At 28.2% G+C, this 20,376-nt stretch overlaps 1 protein-coding gene across 2 annotated transcripts in view; it reads left to right on the top strand.

Moving 5' to 3' along the window:
• The window catches only part of LOC129989024 (protein tyrosine phosphatase type IVA 1-like), a 30,008-nt gene extending 21,359 nt beyond the window's left edge, over positions 1-8,649 (top strand). For both annotated transcript variants that reach the window (XM_056097333.1, XM_056097332.1), the window contains exons 2-6: positions 458-760; positions 2,037-2,129; positions 3,473-3,603; positions 4,954-5,028; positions 7,471-8,649. In XM_056097333.1, the coding sequence (XP_055953308.1) occupies positions 647-760; positions 2,037-2,129; positions 3,473-3,603; positions 4,954-5,028; positions 7,471-7,579 (522 nt within the window). In that variant the 5' untranslated portion in view covers positions 458-646 and the 3' untranslated portion in view covers positions 7,580-8,649. The remainder of the gene's footprint in view (positions 1-457; positions 761-2,036; positions 2,130-3,472; positions 3,604-4,953; positions 5,029-7,470) is intronic.
• The last annotated feature ends 11,727 nt before the right edge of the window (positions 8,650-20,376 follow it).

The raw sequence follows: 20,376 nt of genomic DNA, 5'->3' as shown, positions 1-20,376 counted from the left end.
GAGCCATAGCTGTTTTATTAAGTTGCCATTCTTAATTTATTTTATTTGGGTAAATTTCTATTTTAAATTCATACCCGATTTTAAAATTCCTTTAAAAAAGGAACAAATGCTCATAATAATGTTCAGATCTTGTACTTGTAAATAGATATTCATCCTATCATGTTTTAATTACAATAATTAAAAAAAGTAATTGAATTTAGTGGCAATTAATTAAAAATGTCTTTGACATATGGAAATAGTATATTCTGTAAGTGTCTCACTATTTGAAAAAAAATATTTGGGAATAGAATTTTGGAAGAATAGAAATTTGTTGCAAAAATAGATACCCGAGTTGCTAATTTTTAATTGTACTTTATTGATTATTGACTGGTTTTTTATTGGACATTATTAGAGAAAAGGAATTTTCATGTATTAACTGGTTTAATGGGTTGAATGTTTAATTATGTGTTTCTTGCAGATTTCTTCTGCTGTTTCTATCCACTGGATGGAGTTTCTGGTTTTCTGCAAAGGTGAATACTGCCAGGCCCAACACAAATAAAGTGTGTGCTTAATAGAAGTTCATTTTCATCCTTTACTTATCATCTGAATTGCGTGCATCTTTGTAAAATTTAAATATTTTTCTTGGAAACTGTGTGGTGAATCCGGAATGACGATGAAGCAGAAACTTATGCGCCCCGGACCATCTGAAATTGTCTTCAAGAACATGAGATTCCTCATTATGGACAGGCCAACGGATGCCACCATCAATACATTTATAGAGGTAAGCTGAAAACTGGTAATGAATTGACATGTTCTAATTTCACCAATTATTCCACAATTTTTAATTAAAATTACAAACTTTGATAATTTTGCTGCTGAAGGAATTGATTTAAAGTACTCAATGATGAGCTTCCAGGTTGGAGAAGTTTGTTCTAATGTGTAAATTCTGGTTCAGTTTTACAAACTGAATAATTTCAGTTCTATTCGTTATCTGTAGAAAGATCCAATGTATAAATAATATATAACAATAAAAATGTTTATTTTGTGGGCTTTTTTTTTAAATAGTTCGTTGGTAGGATTGCACATTTTTGATTGTTGGTAGCATTATTATTTGTTTACATCTGTATTTTGTCTCAGATTTCATTTATTTTTGTTTCAGATTTCATTTTAAGATATTTACAATTGTCTTAAGCACTCTTGAAAATTTTCTGACTTGGATATCTTTTTATGAGCTCTTGGGCTGAGACAGCAAATTACATTATGTTGTTACTTTCATACTGTGATTCAAATGGTTGCCTTATTAAAATCAACATTGAGAACTGCAACATTGAATATAGAATTAAATTATAGTTCACAATATTATTGAGGGCTACTAGACTGATGAACTTCAGGGAAAATTACTTGTGCATATACTTCTTCCAGTAAATTAACATTCTCGTAAATTCCAGGTCCTGAAAATTTTGGCTTTCATTTCTGGCCTGGCTAGAAACAAATGTTAAGTGAAAAAAGCATTTTTTGCAAATATCATCCACTACATAATCCACAAGTCTTTATCATCCTCTTTTTTATTTTAATCATTATAAGAAACGGAATGATATTTAACAGATGTTTATACAGTAGACATTTCTTCCAATCACTTGCTGGGGAAATTGGGTTAAGCTTTTATGCCTTAAATTTTTTTTAAAAAAACTGGATGGCCATTAAGTATTGTAACAAAGAATTGGTCATTGCAATCTATTTATTTTGATCCACAGAAAAATTCTAAGATGGGCCGATTTCTCCTGAAAGTTCTGCAGAAATGCAAGCTTCTTCAACTTACATGCACTAGTCAGATACTTAACTGTTATAATATTTGCTTGCTGCAAGGTTGCTGTAACCAATAAATTGTCTTGCTTCATTTTATCATGTATTCTGGACTCGTAAACTTGTAATTTCATTGTGCCAAGTGATTATTCACTGTTGCAACTGTGTAAATACATGTGAAATTTTTTGATGTTGCATTTAAGAATTCTTTTATGTATTGTAAGCCATTTTGACTTATTTTTCTGTGTGTGTAGGAGTTGAAGAAAAAGAATGTCACTGAAGTTGTGAGAGTTTGTGAACCCACCTATAAAACAGATGTTTTGGAAAAACATGGCATTAAAGTCTTGGTAAATGTTTTTAATGATTCTTTTATTTCCTGATTAATTAATAAAATTATTTCTGCTTTGCATCGCACCATTTTAAATATGATAATGCAGTAGAATTTCTGAATTTCTACGAAATTGGATGCATATAAAACAGATAATAAAACATATAACAGATGCAGATAAAATAAATTCTGTGGATGATTTGTAAAATGATTAAAACTCAGAGAACAACACAAAAATGCTTTAAGTTTGTAATTGGAATTTTTTTAATCATATGGAATTACCCACTGATAAAGAAATTTCTAATTTGGAATATTTCATATACTTGCAGAGAATTGGGTTTTATTGAATTATCTACAGTATGTGAAATCGATGCAAATTTGGGAAAGACAAAAAGGAAACAAATTCTGAATAAATTATGTATTTTAAAAGGAAGTAATTGAAATCTTTTCAGTATCTAGTACTAAATCTTTTCTCTAAAATGGCTTGTATGTCAGTTCTTATGAATAACAAACACTGAGAAATATGTAAAATTGCTAATTAATGTTCATTAATTACAAACCGAAATAATTTCAAATGTGGACAAAAAATAATTTTTGAAATATACTAATAAGTTTTTTTCAATGAAACTTGTATATTATGAGATAAAATTTAAATTTTACCAAAAAGTTTTTTTTAAAAAACAATATTATACTTATCAACTATGGGATTGATGTTTATCCATTAATTGCCCAATAAGATCTACTTTGAAGTAGAAAGGTTATTTTAAATTTATCTAATATGTGAATCTCAAATTAAATTGTTCTAATTAAATTATCTGCTGAATTCCAGATAAAAATTATCAATATGATTAAATTAGTGTTTTATCAGTTAATTCCTTAACCTGCCTCTATTAATTAACAAATCGTTATTCTGAAGATGCACATTTAAAAAATATATTGAATAATTTTGTATATTAACAGTTGTCTTGTCTAAATATTGCCTGATTTTTTTTTTCTGTTATCTGTTTTTTAATTAAAAAAAAAAATGCTTAAATTTCTCTTTGGTTTCAAATGAATGTAGATTTTAATTAGAGTATGATTTATTTGAAGTGCTTATTATTATTGTACATTAGTATGTATATATGCACAATAATAAAATATTATAATAAAATTACAATAATAAAAGATTGAGTAATTTTGGAGAAAATAATGCATAACTTGTTTTAAAAATATTAATATTTGTTAAAGCTTGCTTAATGATTGCTTAGTTGTAGGAATGAAATTGCATTTTTGAAATGTTTTTTTGTACTTCTGATATATGTAGTCTTATGATTCTTTTATAAATATAATTTTGCACGATAATTTAAACTATGCTTCTTTCAGGATTGGCAGTTTGATGATGGCTCTCCACCTCCAAACAAAATAGTTCATGATTGGTTTGATCTGCTGCGTAAAAGGTTCAAAGAAGAAAATGACTGTTATGTAGCTGTGCATTGTGTGGCTGGACTTGGCAGGTGAATTTTTTTCTCTCCTTCTATATTTTATTATTCTTTGTAAATGTAAAGCATCAACTCGCAATAATCATATATTAAAAGATGGATTGGGGGGGATAATAAGTGTTTGTATTTTAAAAGATAGAAATTTTTTAAAAACTGGAAGTGTTGCAAAAATTGTGTTTGATCATCAGGAGTATTCAGAAAGTATTGTTTGAAATGAGTATTTGCTTCCATTGTAGTTTGGTTACTTCTTTCACTGCCAATGTATACAAAGTATCCACTCTCAATAGCCAATTTCTAAACTGTTACAGATAGAAATATAGTTTTAATTAGAAAAGCACTTTAAATGACAATTAAAATTGTATTTTGTGTTTGAGTCAATAAATATATATCTCAAAATTATAAATTTAACTTTTTATGCATTTCCCAGTCTTATAATTTTTATTTAATAAAATATTCTGGACACTAATATTTGAAGCCAAACAAAAAAAAAAAAAAAAAAAAGGAAAGAAAACAAAGGATCTATCCCTTCTGGGGCTAAAACTGACTAATAAAACATTGAAAATCACTATTTATTTAAGTTTTACAGATAAATTTAGAGCCTCGAGAGAGATCGTAAGGAATTGTTTGCAAATCGAAATTATGCCCCAGTTATTCTTTTTCCAAACTGCTTGTTAAAAAAAAAAAAAAAAAAAAAAGATTGTATTTCTGTGATCAGTATGTATACAATCTGTGTTTAGGTTAAATGGTTATAATTCAATCAGTTTTAATCGTAAATCGATAAAAAAAAAAAAAAAAAAAAAAAAAAAAAAAATTGTTGTATATTTTTAGAGAGTTTGCAATTTCTTATTAAATATGAGTAATAGAACCCTGGGTATCTTCAGACATCAAAATTTCATATTTATTAAAAGCATGCCTTTTAGTGTGGAAAAATAAGTGGCATCTTCATATCTTGATCATTAACAATGGAAAAAATAAGCTGTGTGAAATATGGTTTGTTAAATGAAAACCATTTGTATTTTATTTCATCTGCAAAATATATTGTGAAATATGATTAAAATATTCTTTATTGCATTTATTAAAAAAAGAACAAATTACACTGCAAAAAATGTTACATAATTGAAAAGATAATTTTTCAAATTTTAAGGTGAAGTAAGAATCATTTTTGTGTTTTAGTAGTAATTTTTTATAAAAATTTCAAAGAAATTGCTCCTAGATACTCATTCCATAAAAAATGTGTATGTAAAATTTGATAACTTTGGGCCAATTGACCTGGCTTGTAGAGCATCAACAGATACATGCATTCGTCTTTATTATTAGTAGATAATTAATACATACTTTTAAAATCAATACTAATTTGTGTTTCAGAGCTCCAGTATTAGTAGCTATTGCTCTTATGGAATTGGGGATGAAATACGAAGATGCTGTGGAATTGATTCGACAGTGAGTATTTAGGCTGTCTTATTCTTCTTTGTTGTGTATATTATTCCTGTGTATATTTGTCAGCTTCCTTTTCTCTCAGTTAATACAGAGTGTATTGTTTTTGTTGTTGTATACTATTTACATTAACTTGCATTATTTATTTAAAATATGTTAGTCAGAATATCAGAGATAAAGTTGAATAAAAAATCTAATGCTAAATGAGCATCAGAACATGAATGTTTATCACCAAAGTACACTAATGCAATGTTTAGTTGTGCAATTTTATCCAACTAAAAACTTTCATTTACTTGTGTTGAATGTGGCAGTTATACAAAATGTGTCATCTGCCTTTGGCATTTTAAAAATATGAATTGCTAACAGCTATTGTTTTCTGTTAAAGTTTCCAGGTATTTTTAATAAATATTACAAGCATCATTAATATCGCCGTCTCATCATGCCTCCCTCCCCTCTCAGATTTACCTAACAATACTGAAGGTCAATAAATTAGTCATATTTTTACATCTATTATCAAAAAATAACAAGAGTTCAAAATGAGTACAATTTTAAATCAAATATTTTATGCAAACAGCTATATTAAATTGTAAACGCATTCTCAACAAAGGAACTGTCTTTGCAATTTTATTTATACACATCCTTGAGTATTTAATTTTATTAATTAAACAAAAGAAATTTTTGGGAGGTTGAGTGTGTAAACTTTATCGTTTAATCTATTGTACTAAACACAGTGTAGCAGCACATTGAATTAAAAAAAACTCTCTTGAATATTGCTTATAACAAATATAATTGGCATGGATACAGCACTAATTAAAAAATTTGTGAATATTGCTTGCTCTTTACTTTTTTTAAAAATTAGGTCCTGGATGGAAACATCTTAAATTCATTTTTCATTTGATCCCAGTCTTCATTTTATTCGTGCTTAAAATCTAGAAATCGGGAACTTATGAGTTTTTAAAGGTTTATTTGATTCTAGTGTTAATATGAAGGCAAAAAGCATTAATATGTTGGGAAAGCAATAACTTATGCATGTAATGGTTATTACTAAAAATATATTCCTACACATACCTTAAAAAATAGCTTGTTTCATTTTAAATCTTGGGTTTGTTAGAAAATACGAATCTTAGGAAAGGTAAAAGGCTTTGATACTCTTGCATTGCTTTTCTATTAATTACACATGTTGTTGTTGTCGCAATTTTCAAATACTAAAGAGTTTATATGCAAAATTGTTATTAAATATTATAGTTTAAATCATATCCATCAGATTGGCAATATTCGGTTGTTCTGAAAATACATTTCATACTTTAAAATTTTTGGTCTGTAAAAATTTTCTTGTATTGTTCTAATAGTATTGTCCAGTAAATAACATAATAAATTATTATGTTATTTACTGGAACGAAATTAGCAAATAAGTTAAATTGAATCCCCTATATTATATTTATTAGTATGCAAGTCACTTGACAAGTTAAATTAAGTTTTTTGAGGGAAAAAAAGTTCTGGATTAGAAAGGAACAAAGCACTATTTATTGGTAATGAAATGTTCATTTTAAAGTATCTTAAATTTAAGTTGTTGCACAATAGAAAAGCATCGTAATTTGTATTTATTTCAGGAAGCACAATAAACTTGTCAGGTATTTTAAGTGGAACCTGGCATGTATCTGCTGGCTCAGACAAGCAAAAGAAACAAATGTTTCCTCACTATTATACCCAAAGCCAATGCTTAGCTGCTATTAACCTTCATAAAAGCACTTGAAATCAAACCTCACAGGATTTCACATTTCATATAATAGATACAATGTAAACTAGTTCATAAGTATGGAGATAAACTCTTAACTAAAATTTTGTTATTCAAAAAAATTTTATATTTTAGTTTTTAAGTTTATATTGTTTAGAAAGCTCTAAAAAGGAAGGTTATTGAGAGTTAAATTTGATAGCTGTTTCAATTGTCTGAATTTTTTTTTTTCTGATGTTATTATGTATGAAAATACCTATTTTAATTCAAGCTGATTACCAACATGCAAATGTTAAAAGGATGGATAAATTATTTCTGCACATGAGCTAAAGAAAAGATGTTGCTATAAAATACTGTTTTAGATGTTAAATCATTTATCACTTTAGCTCCACACTAATAATTTTAATTTCTTTACATTAACTATCTTTTTTCATGTTCTAGATGATGCATATATTTGATGTTTTTAACTATTATAGTTTTAAAAATATACCTGCTAAACTGCAAGAAGTTGCCGATTTTATTTATTTTCAAGAATGTATAACTTAAGCATTTATATTCCTTACCTTTTCAAAGTAGTAAAATTAGTTCATATATTCATTGAATTATGTCTCTAATTACTTATCTGAGTGCAAAATGCTCTTATTTTTTTTAAATTTTTTTAAAAATTAGTTTGAAAATAAGATGTAAATAATTGTAATTTTTCTGCATATTTTCAGGAAACGTCGCGGTGCCATTAATGCCAAGCAACTTGCTTACCTCCAGAAGTACCGTCCCAAGTCCCGCCTGAAGACCCAGAATGGCTTGAAGCAGTGCTGCATCCAGTAGAAGCCCCCTTTCTTCTGCTTTCGTCATTTGGATGCCCACAGTGAATGTGGATGGTTGTGGAGTATTGCTATGGTGTGAAGGAGAACTTATTCTTTCTGTATTTTAGAGCAGTGTATTTATTTAAATGGGCAGTGTTAATTTTACTCTTGAGTAAGAATAAATTGTATTCATAAAACATACGTACAGTATTCCTCTTCTTAAAATTTGCAGGGATCAAATTTTTCTTGGTCTGAATCCACAATCATCCACTAGTCTTTCATATCCAAGTATGGCATTTTAAATCAAAATTTAAGAAAAAAAATGTATATTTTGTTTTGCTTTCGTGGTTGGGTTTTATTAGGGTTTTCAGATTATTTGAGTGAAATGCATAATACCTGTTTACAGTGCAACAGTTTCTGTTGACTTCAACAAGTGTCTGTTTAGTACAAATTTAATTGAACAGCTCTGAAAGTATGCAAATTTTTCATAAGAAATCTCTTTGAATTGTGCACAAAGGTATTTAGAGAGTGAAAATAAGTTTTCTCATCTGCTACTTATTCTTTTTATTTATTGAGATTAATTTTTTTTAAATGATCTGTGAATTTTTGACATTAAAATAATGGAAATTATTTACATCTTGTAAGATTTTTTAAAAAATCGGTACTTAGAAATCAACAGAATTTTATGATGTATAAATTCTGTTACTTGCAAAAATTGAATGCAACTTTCTTTGCCCGTTGATCAGATTTGTTCTAAATGCAGTTAATATCTGGACTGCAACTGTCCTTGGATATCAAAAGAAAGTGTCATCTGTTTGTATTCTGCTGCACAATAATACTTAGCGTTGTTTGTCTGTAGATAACCAAAGCACAGGCAACCCCTGTTATTTATGGAATAGAGAAATACTATATGTATATCTGTTTGAAGAGAATCTAGTGTAAGATATATTTTGTATTAGATATTTGTAAACAAAATGAAGGAACATTTGATCCTTCTGAATTTTTATGATTTTTAAATGTTCATCTATTTTTGACTCTACTTTTGGTGTATATTTAATAAGCTGGACAATAAAAAAAATCTTCCGAAGTGAATGTGTTGCTTTATCTCTTTTGCTACATAAATTACTTTCAGAATTAGGAATGAAATTTGCTTGTACAATATATTAAGGGAACATTGAAACGTCAAAGAATTCAAGAATACTAAATAAATATTTCCATTGTTTAAAATTCCACAACATAGTAGAATACAACTTTATACATATTATTTAAGTATAGGGTTTAGTTCTGTTATAAATGTTGAAATGTGTTCGCATGCGTCTGTTAGTTGTGATATAGTGTACTTATGATGGTAAGGAGACAAACATAAAGTGTCGTACTATACCTTAAACATCACTATCTGCTTCAATATTGCTTATGACTCATTTTTGAGAAAAAAATTTATAGCATAATTTCCATCTGAAAAATTTGTTTATTAAAAACAAGACAATAATTAATTGAATTTATTTATGCAACTTCGAATCAAATATTTTTGAGATTTCAGGTTCACTATAAAAAAAATAGTTTTTGTCCAAATTGATATTAATTGCAATCCAATGCACAGCAGACCATTTACAAAGCCATAATTATTTTTGATAAACAGCTGAAATGCATTGACTAAAAATTCTATTAATAAAGCCTAGTTATAAATGTAAGGGCTTTTTGACTGCCTATAATTATATGCTGCCACAATTGCGTAACTTGAATAAAGGTGCATTTTACTGAAAGGAAGGAAAGAGGTGTTCTTCCATAGAGTATTTTTTTTAAAAATTAGCCATCTTTGATCATCTGAAAAATTGTATTTCTAGATGTTGATTTGAAATGCACTTCTGTTTTAACTTACAACTTTGATAGTTGGCTGAAAATTATGAATAAATTAAATTAAATATGAGCAAACATTTATTGCTTTTTTGTGTGTCTACTTCTGAAATTGTAGTAACCATTAAATGTGAACAATTCTTTAAATATTGCAGTTGCATCAGAAATAGTATAGCATTTAAATATCTCTACTTTTTGCTTTGTACTTTGATATAATTGTACAATTTCGATTTCGCAATTATCACTATTAAATTTTTAAAAACTCCTGAAAGATGGAACATAGGAGTGAGATTAATTGAGCTGTTTATTTTGAAAGTGAGGCAAGTCCATTTTTGAAAAAAATGCAGATAATGGCAGTTATAGATAAAACTTGTTATGATCTTTTTATGAGTAAAGTATTTATAGTAAAAAAAAAAAAAAAAAAATTTAGATTCTAATATTTGGGAGATGGAAGTTTTAGCTCTTAGCAGTAGGGATAGCAATACAGGACCAAAATTTCAATACCGGTATTCGGTATTTTTTAGATGTTAATACCGGTTTTGATACCGGTATTAGGAATTTTAGAAGAAAAAAAAGAAAACACAGGTGATTCTTTGTTTTATTTACCAGTTTTATAAGAGAGTGTAAATATCACAAAAAATAATATGTAACTTATAAATTATAACAGTATATAAAGAATCACAAAAAAGTAAAGGAACAACTTATTTAAATCACAAAAAAAAAAAAAGTGTAAATATCACTATTCAGTCAGCGGTACTATTGCAAATTTTTGAAATGTGATCTTAAAAAATATAATGCATCCATTGTACTGTGATTAAGTCTGAAAAGTAATTTTGTGTAAAAATGACCAGCTGTCGAAAACGCTCTTTCGGCATCTACGCTAGTTGGTGGTACTATTAGCAATGCGCGATGTACTTTTTCCAAGTATTTACCTCTAAATCTCTCATCTTCAAATAAATCGATTTCCCGTCAGATGGTTTTGGATATAGCTGATTTCTGTACTGTATTTTGGTTCGTTGTAATTTTTTTATTCATCGCTAATTCTAATTTTTGTTCAAGAGACAATTCCTTTTCACTATCGACATGAGTGTCATCATAATCTTCGATAACTGAACCGAATTCTTCTGTATGTGGATAGGTTTGTGGGTAAAAAATTTTAACAAAATTTACTCTAAACTTAATCAGATTTGAATTGGTTATTTTCTTTTCTTCTTTTTCATTTTCAATTTTAAAATCATTATAATTATGTAAATACCATAAGGCATTTTCTATTTCGGTATGCCTTTCTTCTGTGCGATTTTTCAATGTAATATATAATTCTTCAGATAGTGATGCTTGTTCTTCTTTCAGTGACTGTAACTGGGAATTTATTGTTGCATTAGTTGTTAATAAATTAGAATCTCTCAGACATAATGCCTCAATAGTCAGTTTTATTGGAAGTAGACTGATATAGTTTTGGATATTAAGTCGATTATTGCTTTTTGCATTGGATTTCTCAGTTTCAAAAATCGTTCCATCATTAGGAGTAAACTGTTCCAACGTGTTTTATAATCTAATATTAACATATTTTCTGTTTTATTTTCAGCTAGTACATATTTTAATAATATATCATTTTTTATAGGGAAACGTTTAAATATCTTAACAATTTTTCGAATATTTAATTATAGGAAGCAATTCTTGATGGTTAATATTTCATCCTCATTAGCAATATCTTCTACAACAATTACATTGTCATTATCTTCATTGTCAATATCACTGTCACTCATACTTTCTTCAAAATTGGAATCCGGAGTTTCTATATCCACGGTATTTGGATTCTTCTGTTCTTTATTTTTTGGTATAATACATCTATTACTCCTAATTGAATTCCATGTGCATAGCACAATTGCTGATTTGCACCAATCAACTTTCCAACTTTTTCCATAACTGTTGCTCCATTAGTCGTTATGGATACAATATCTTCTTTCAGGGATAATCTATGTTTCGCTAATTTAGATTTAAGCCATTAATTACCTAATTAATTTCGCCCGTTAGGGAGACATAAAAACAAGAACGTATATTATTTTGCTATGTTAGCGATCCCTGAACATATAGTGGAGACAATTTAAAAAATTTCTAGTAAATACCGAAAAAACGGTATTTAAACTTGTGAACACCGGTATTACAAAATTGTACAAATGGCTCAAAATACCGGTATTCGGTATACCGGTATTGCAATCCCTACTTAGCAGTATTGAAAATCTATTTATTTTGAAAGTGGTGCAAGTCCATCTTAGATTGAAATTATATTTGATCGAATATATTACGGCAAAATTTAGCTCCGGGAGCTCTATGGTGAAGCAAATGTGACCGTTTTACATCATGTTCGAAATCTAGAGTGTTTCTATTTATATATTTTTGATATTCATATTGTACGGTGGTTGTACAGTATTTTATAAATAAGAAAAAGTATATAAAAAGAATTTTTGTGTCTTGATAATAATGTTTACTTCAATCACCGATTATTCAGTCCAGTGACAACGAAATAAATATCATTGATCCCAAATTTTTATTGTCAGGACATTCATTTCTACCGAACGATCGTGATTTTGAAGTGGAACTATGCAGTAACTATTCAATCCAGAAACCAGTTCCTTGCATATTCCCCAAGATTACTATAAAGTAATACAAAATTGTCGAAAACATAATAAATTTTTAGTAAATGAAATTAAACATGGAAATTTATTTTCAACCCAACCTTTGGAAAAAGCTGTTTTAAAAAGAAAGAAAAATATCGATGGAGAAACCGTGAATTGATTAACTACAGTAGGCAAAATGATTATTTGTACACCACTTTTTTTTTTAAGTTTTAGAAACATATAAGCAGCTATTTTATTCATTGCGACGTGTGAGAGTGAGTTTGTTGTTTATTTCTAAGTAAACGAAAAAAATATTTTGAAATAATTGAAAATAAAATCTAAATCTTACAAACTTGGAAAATTTCTTGCAAAAAGTATATTTGTACACCTATATCTCCGGTAAGTATTACTATCATTTCATGTAATTTTTCACATTACAGTTAATTTTTTTGGATAGTTTGTATTTTTTAAACATTGAAGGTTATCATTTTTAACAGTGAAGGTCACTCGCAGAGAAAAGTTGAGAAATGGCCACGAAATCAAAAGACATGAGAACTCATATTGCTAACCTTAATAAAAGTGGAAAATCTTATCACGAAATTCAAAAGATGGTTAAGTTACCCTTTACAACTATTGGTTACATCGTAAGAAAATATAAAAATACTGGACGCGTTGAAAATGAACGCAAGCCAGGTGGCCCGAGTAAATTAACTTCAAGAAATAAACGAAATATTGTTAAAGCAGCTATTAGAAAACCACAAATTTCTGCTCAGAAAATTGCAGATGACGTTCTCACATCTTCTAACTTTAGAGTGACCGCTCAAACAATAAGAAATATGTTACATAGTGCTGGTTTAAAAGGCAGAACTCCGAGAAAAAAAACCAATGATCTCTGAATTAAATACAAAGAAGCGTCTAGAATTTGCTATGAAATACAAAGACAACCCAATGGACTTCTGGAAATAGGTTATTTTTTCAGATGAGAGTAAGTTTGAAATTTTTTCATCCCCTAGTATCCGAAAAATCTGGCGAAAAAATAAAACAGCCCTTGATAGTAAAAATGTACTTCAAACCCTGAAACATGATGGTGGAAATGTGATGGTTTGGGGCTGTGTAGCTCATGGCGGTGTTGGAAAATTATACTTTATTGACACAAAAATGACAGCTTTAGGTTACATTAATGTGTTGCGGTATAACTTATTAGACAGTGCTAGAAAATTGGGTATCGGTGACACTTTCTTATTTAAACAAGATAACGATCCAAAACACATTGCGATAGTTACTAAAACATGGTTGCTTTATAATGCGCCAAGACGCCTTGAAACTCCACCACAATCCCCGGATATAAATCAAATTAAAAATTTGTGGTTGCTATTGGAGGCTCAAGTACGAAAAAAAAAATATTACAAGTAAAAATAGCTTGAAAGAAGCACTCATGGAAGCTTGGCGAAGAAATAGATCAAGAAACCACCAAAAAGTTAACAGAATCAATGCCAAGACGTCTTGAAGCAATGGTAAAAGCCAATGGAATGCATAGAAAGTATTAAATTTCTATAAAGTAATTATAATTATGGATAAAATTTGTCCCAAATTAAGTGTACAAATACTCTTTTTGTACAGTTTTTATAAAGTTTTATTCATTAATCAACTAAAGTTTATGTGATTATTTTTTTGTTGATATTTTATTATTATTTTACCTCACTAGAATATATTTCTGCAATTTTAACTTAGTTACCTTATTTTATTTTGCTATAATATTCCAAAATTGAAGTATACAAATAAACATTTTGTCAACTGTATATGCTGGATTGGATTTACAAGGGATACACCATACAAAATGTTCAACAAAATTTCGATAGAACGAGATTTTGAATTTAAAATTATCGATTTGTCAACACAACGAGGAAGGTAAATAATTCCAAGTAATTTCAGAAGTATAAAATATCTTTTATGTAAGGAAAAAAGGAGATTTATTACATCTGAAAAATACAAGGATATGATGGATTTATTATCATATATCCTCCCGTCCATCATAAACATTTTAAAATGTTAATTCCTGAATAAAATTCAATTTAATTATACCTGGGTATAAACTTAAAATGTATAATTTCATTGAAATTCTTAATAAAACTAAATTGTTTTCTTTTTTTTTTTTTTTTTTTTTTTGTTACAATATATTTTCTACAAAAATATTCTTTGTTTTGTTTCACTTCTTATCAAATGATTCAATATTTATAAAAATTTGAATAGTATTTTGTTTTTATTATTAAAAAAAAGGCTGATAGAACTGAAATATTTCCCAATTAAATGTACGTTTACAATAATTCATTAATTTTGAAAGTGATGCAAGTCCATTTAGTTATAATAAAACTTTATTTTTTTAATCAATCAGCATTGTAAACGCTATTGGATTACAAACTTACATTATCTGGTATCACAAAATACAAAAAATATATCTATTAATACTTACCAATATTTTTAAATTTATTGAAACGCTAACCTTTAAATATCTCGCAATAACAAAAAATGGATTTGCCCCATTTTCAAAATAAACGGCTCAGTTGCATGTCACAGTCTTACTGCCATTGTGTAGGTGGCATCGTTTTCTCATTCTCGTTGAATAATTATAAAATTCGTACAATAACAAAAATGTGCACATTAATATGTAACAATTATACTAATCTACTATTATTTCTGAGATTTCTAAGCCCTAAAAGGTATCGCTATACTCGCATAATAAAAGTTAAAAATCTTTCTCTTATCTTATAGTGGTGACATTTTGCTTTTTAATCCGGTTGTTCTGGTAGAAAACTTGCTGTAGAAATTTTGTGTAAAAAAGAATTATAAAGTGGAGCAATGTCTGAAACTACATTTTCAAATCATCTTAAGTTTTTTTTTTTTTTTTTTTTTAATTTACTCGGTTATATAAATGGAGTAACATGCGCGCAAAAAATGCATTTAGTTTTATTATTATGAACAATAATTAACAAAATTGATCCTATTAATTAAAACAATTAAGGTTTTTTTTGCATTCTTTTGTATGTAGTTATACAAAGAGAAACTAATATAATTAAAAAAAAAAAATCGAAATTTTGACAATCTCCACATTTTAGAGCTCTGCGAGTCCGAAAAATACATTTTCGAAATTATGTCTGTCTGTGAACATAATAAAAAATGCTCAGATCTGAACAAGCGAAATTTGGTGCAGGACTTGATATCAATTTTTTAACGAAATTGAAATAGAGAAAAGCTAGATGTCCAAGTACGAGTGAACGCGGCAACTAGAAAGCAAAAACGGACAGAGAAATAGAATTAAGTATGCGTTTTTAACCAGTTAACTGTTTTTGACGAGTATACTCATCATTGAAAAAGTGCAACATTTGACGTCATGACGAGTTTATTCAATGGCAATTATTATATTTATATATGTTTATGACAATTTAGATACGCATTTTCCGAAGGAATCGAAACAGTTAACTGGTAAATATCTGAAATATAGTTTTTGAACCACATCCGACAAGAATCGATTAGATCTATTTTTGCAAGCATATAAACCCAATAACTTAAATGAAATTTGGTATGTGATCTTGTGACTACAATCGTAGTTCTAGGTTAAATGGTCATTTCTGTTAGGTCGGATAAAGGGCGCCCCAAATTCAAATTCGATTTTCTATTATTTGTGTATTGATTGGTAAAGATCGCACGATCGATTCAGTAAAAATGCGAGATATAATCCAAACATTGATATTTCGTTACCATAATTCATTAATGGCCTTCGGTGGCACAAGTAGCATTTTTTTTTATTGTACTACGAAGCGCATAACTATCATGTGTGAGAATAAAAATAAAAATTTGACCTTTCATGACATTACCCAAGATCTATAATTTTAAATGGGGAGAGACAGGTAACACTTTTATTCAAGAATATGCGAGAAAGTTTTGTTGAGACTATACCCGCTGGTTTTAAACTATACTTAGAAATATTTTGAGAAATTAATTGATATCGGTAGAAAGCTCATTTTGTGAATTTAAAAATGGTGTAAATATAATTATTGTGTGCTAATATATTTTTTAATTATTAAAGATAAACGTTAAAATTTAGAATAATTTGAATAAAAAAAATCAACTATTCAAAAAATTTACGTTACTATTACCACTACCCATAAAAAAAAAAGCAGAAGTCGAATTCCATTTGCTGTCAGTCCAATGACATGCTTCCAAAACGTTTTGAATGATTCCTTATCATGAAATAATGATATTTAAATATGACCCTAAATTATCTCTATATTTTGACCCTTATTAGAAGCAACAAGACTCATTTTATATTTCATTTCTCCGGCATTATCTTGCTTTAAGGAATACACTCCGTTGCTTTTCAGGCTTATCCACTATTTCTGAGCCTTTTTGTCCACTTACCTTTGCTAATTTTCACTTTTCTCAATAAGCAATATTTATTGCTTCGATGAAAGTATTCAGAAAATTATGGGCAATATTAACTGACATTTGTTTGGATTTCAACCTTTCGGAATGCTCAAGTGGGATTTGATTTATATCATCATTCTTCAAATTCAACATCTGGCATTTAATTTTCAACCTTCCATAAATCGTCCGTCTAAAGCGGAGTTAAGGGCCAGGTTGGGAGTGAGTTATTACTTTAGCTTGTTGCACATTCTGCGGCAATTTCCTTGCCATGCATTTTATTTTTTGTTTTTTTTAAAATTAATTTCGTTTTTTTTTTCTAGAGATATCAAGGAAAGAATTTATATCCCAAATATCCACTTGCATTTTTCCATAATAGTTACTATCTCTTGAAGAATAAATTGAATATAATTGATCGCTCCTCAATTACTTTTCCATTTTTAATATCATTAATTCGACAACCTCTCTAGCCTAATTTAACATTATATCATGTTTTCCAGACACTTTATTTCACGTTACTTCCGGAATGTAAAAATAAGCCAGATGTCTTACAATAATTTCAGTTTTTTACATGCCCAAATTTCAAGAGAGATCTTCTCTTTTCCATTATGTTGTGTTACTTTAGATACCCGGAAACTATAATTAACAGTTTCGATCCAAAAACAATGATCCAACTCTTTCTAGAAAGATAATTAGAAGAAAATTCTTTCTAGAAAGATTTTCTCTTTCAGAAATGAAGGAATCTAGTTCAAGTGTAAATAATGAAGAGTAATTAAATTTTAAATAATTAACAAAACATTACTGAAAAATATGTTTACTAAATTAGAATCAATAGTTCATGATATAAAATGTAAAATGATTGTTAATTTTGAATTCTTTTAATTTAATATTGAATTGAAAATTTAACTAGGCTTAACTTTCGGAAATACCTTAGAAATGTGTTTTCAGAAAAAAAAATTATGCATCAACAATTCAGTCCCTTTCTTTAATTGAATTATATCTACGAAAATAATTCAGCAGTGGATGTCATAATCATTGAAAATATAATTATGAAATATTAATAAAAAAATTATTATTTTTTATGATGTATAATAAAAATATATACTTTAAATAGAACTTGAAAGTTTTTTTGTTTTTTTTCGAAATTAAAAGAAGACAAGATTAGAAAGCTGCATTTTTTAAAAATTAAAGTAAAAATTCGGCATCCAAATTAGTCCAGGAAAATATCTCAGAATTATGAACTTTATACATTTTAATTAGTTCAATGTGCATATATAAAAGTAGTGAATTTGTTCGATTAATTATTCATTGCCAAATACTGTGTAGTAATTAGACAATTTATTAAATAAATTTTACCGTTTTGACTGAAAAATTCTGAAAATGAATTATTTTGTAAAATAAAAAAATCTGAAATCCGACGAAGAATTCAGCTGTAGTTCAGCTTAGTACAGCTCTAATGTTTTTTTTTTTTTTTTTTTCTTTTTATGAAGAAAGATTTTTTTAAAAATATATCAGTGTTCCTTTATTATTATTATTATTCAATTCGAATTTAAACAAAATAAATTTAATCCATTCTCAAGAGGTAATGAGAATATGTGGTTAATTATTCGTTCTTCTATTATCGTCATCATTCATCACAATATTGATGAATGATGGCGATGATATTCTATTCCCGCCATTTTTATTGCTTCTAATTTCTACTATTATCACTTCGATTTTTATCGAAATTTGTTTCTGCTTCTTCTCATTCAGATTAATTTATAGTGTGATGAAAAAAACGTTCCAGAAAATATAACGAAAAAAAAATCAGTTCATACCATACATCTACGAAATTAACGGTGTCCCTTTCAAAAATGGAAGGGTTCCATTTTCAAATTCTCTCAAAATTGCTATAGTCAGACATCTTCTAGACACTCGCTAGCGCCAGACAGAGATTCGTTCGCATCGATGAAGCAATTTTGATTTCTTTACCAAGTTTTTCAGTAAATGAGAGGATTTTTTCCCCCCTTAAGAAAAAAAAAAAAAAAAGATTTTTTGTTTTGTTTGTCTGACGAATAAAAAATGAATATGAAATACTGCAAATGTTAGAAGAAAGATAACTGGAAATTTAATTTTTCGATAGCTAATTTGATGTCACGTAACTAATACCAGAGAGAAAAGTTCGTATATACAATGAACTGAAGATGTATAAGGTTATTAAAGTAACACGGTTTTAATGTTTGACTGAATCATGGATTTGAAATTACGTTTAACGCTTTCTAGAGTCACGGGAAATATGTTTACCACAAAATTTATCAATCTTAGAATAAAGCTATGTTGTTCGATTAAGTAGTCGCAAATTTTTCAGTAAAACAAAATCTTAGATGTTTTAGCTCCTTATCTTACACAAAATGATGTGCCTTGATTTGCTACTTACCGGTTTGCTATTTTCTGAATATTTTTCGTTTTTTGTGTGTTCGTTCTAATACTCCTTCTTGAGTTCTTTGATTGTGGCAGGGCATTAAATCTTACAAGCAAATTACCATTCCTGTTTCCATTTAAAAATAGTCAGTCGAAACGTATATTAAGATCACAGTATGAGCACGGTTATATAAGAGGCATTTTGAAAATATTTGTTTTAAGCCAGCATAGTTCATAATTGGAATTTCAATTCACTATTTTATCCCCATCCTCACTTTACACCAGTGGTTCTTAACCTTTTTAAGCCGCGACCCAAATTTGAGAAATATTTGAAAAAAAGTCATAATTTTTTCATTGCTTTATTTTAGATCGTATTTTTAAAAAATCTTCAATCCTACGATGATAATTTTTTTAACTTACAAATTTTTTATTTATTTTTTTAATAATAAAGATAAACAAAAGTACTTTTCGATCCAAGGAAAATTTAATTAATAATCAAGTGTTTTTAATAATTTTTATTGACCAAATTAAAATATATTTATAACTTTTTGAAAATAATTGACATTTTAACTTATTCCTAAAAAAAAAAAAGAAATATCAAAACGTATGTTAAGTCTTTTAAATTTTAAATGCAAGTCATACAGTTTTAATGAGAACCTTGTGCTTGAATACATTTTGAAAGATCTTCAAACCTCGGTTGAATGCTTGTCAAGGAGCACCTTATATCTATTTCAGGATTTAACTTGTTCCGGTAATTGTTTTTGATTACACACAGAGCCGAAAAACCAGCCTCACACATATATGTTGTTGCAAAGGGCAATAATACTTTTAGGGCTTCTTTAACAATTATTGGCTTTTCGGTTTTTAATTTTAACCAGAAAGCACATAAAGATTCAGTGTTTTTGTAGAAATTGTATCGAAGTGCTTGGTCACTTTGTATTTCTATTCATTGTTCTTGAAATTTATTAATATTAACAAATTCCTCATGCAAATCACTTACATCAAAATGAAATGGCATTCGAACCCAATTATATTTGAAAACATTGTCTGCAGGGAAATATCGATCAAAGTCTGCTATTAGTTTTTCTTAATGATTAATAATAATTTTCTGTATTTCAAAATCTGTGATATCAATATTATTGTCTTCAACAAGTAAATTAAGATATTTGGCGCGCTTCTCTTGTACGCCCTCGCCAGCTTTGCTCCCTTTAGTTCTCACCGTTATTATCATCACACGTACTTTTTTTGCTCTCGCTTTTTAATCAGTTGATATTTTTTGATCTTGTTAATCACATTCATTTTCGATTGTTGATATTTATTCAAGTCGTCATTTCTAAAATGTCTGAAATTTGGTGTATTACTAACTTTTTTGGTTTGACTCAGCGCGACCCAAGAAATATGCTTCGCGACCCAATTTTGGGTCGCGACCCATAGGTTAAGAACCGCTGCTTTACACTTATAATGAGATTTGTCTTTTGATGAATTTACACAATTTTTGTATACTACTTTTTCCTTATTTTAGAAATAT

This window comes from Argiope bruennichi, chromosome 10 (assembly GCF_947563725.1).
Source record: "Argiope bruennichi chromosome 10, qqArgBrue1.1, whole genome shotgun sequence".
Lineage (NCBI taxonomy): Eukaryota > Metazoa > Arthropoda > Arachnida > Araneae > Araneidae > Argiope > Argiope bruennichi.
The sequence above is the reverse complement of the archived record's forward strand: the minus strand, read 5'-3'. Positions and strand labels throughout refer to the sequence as shown.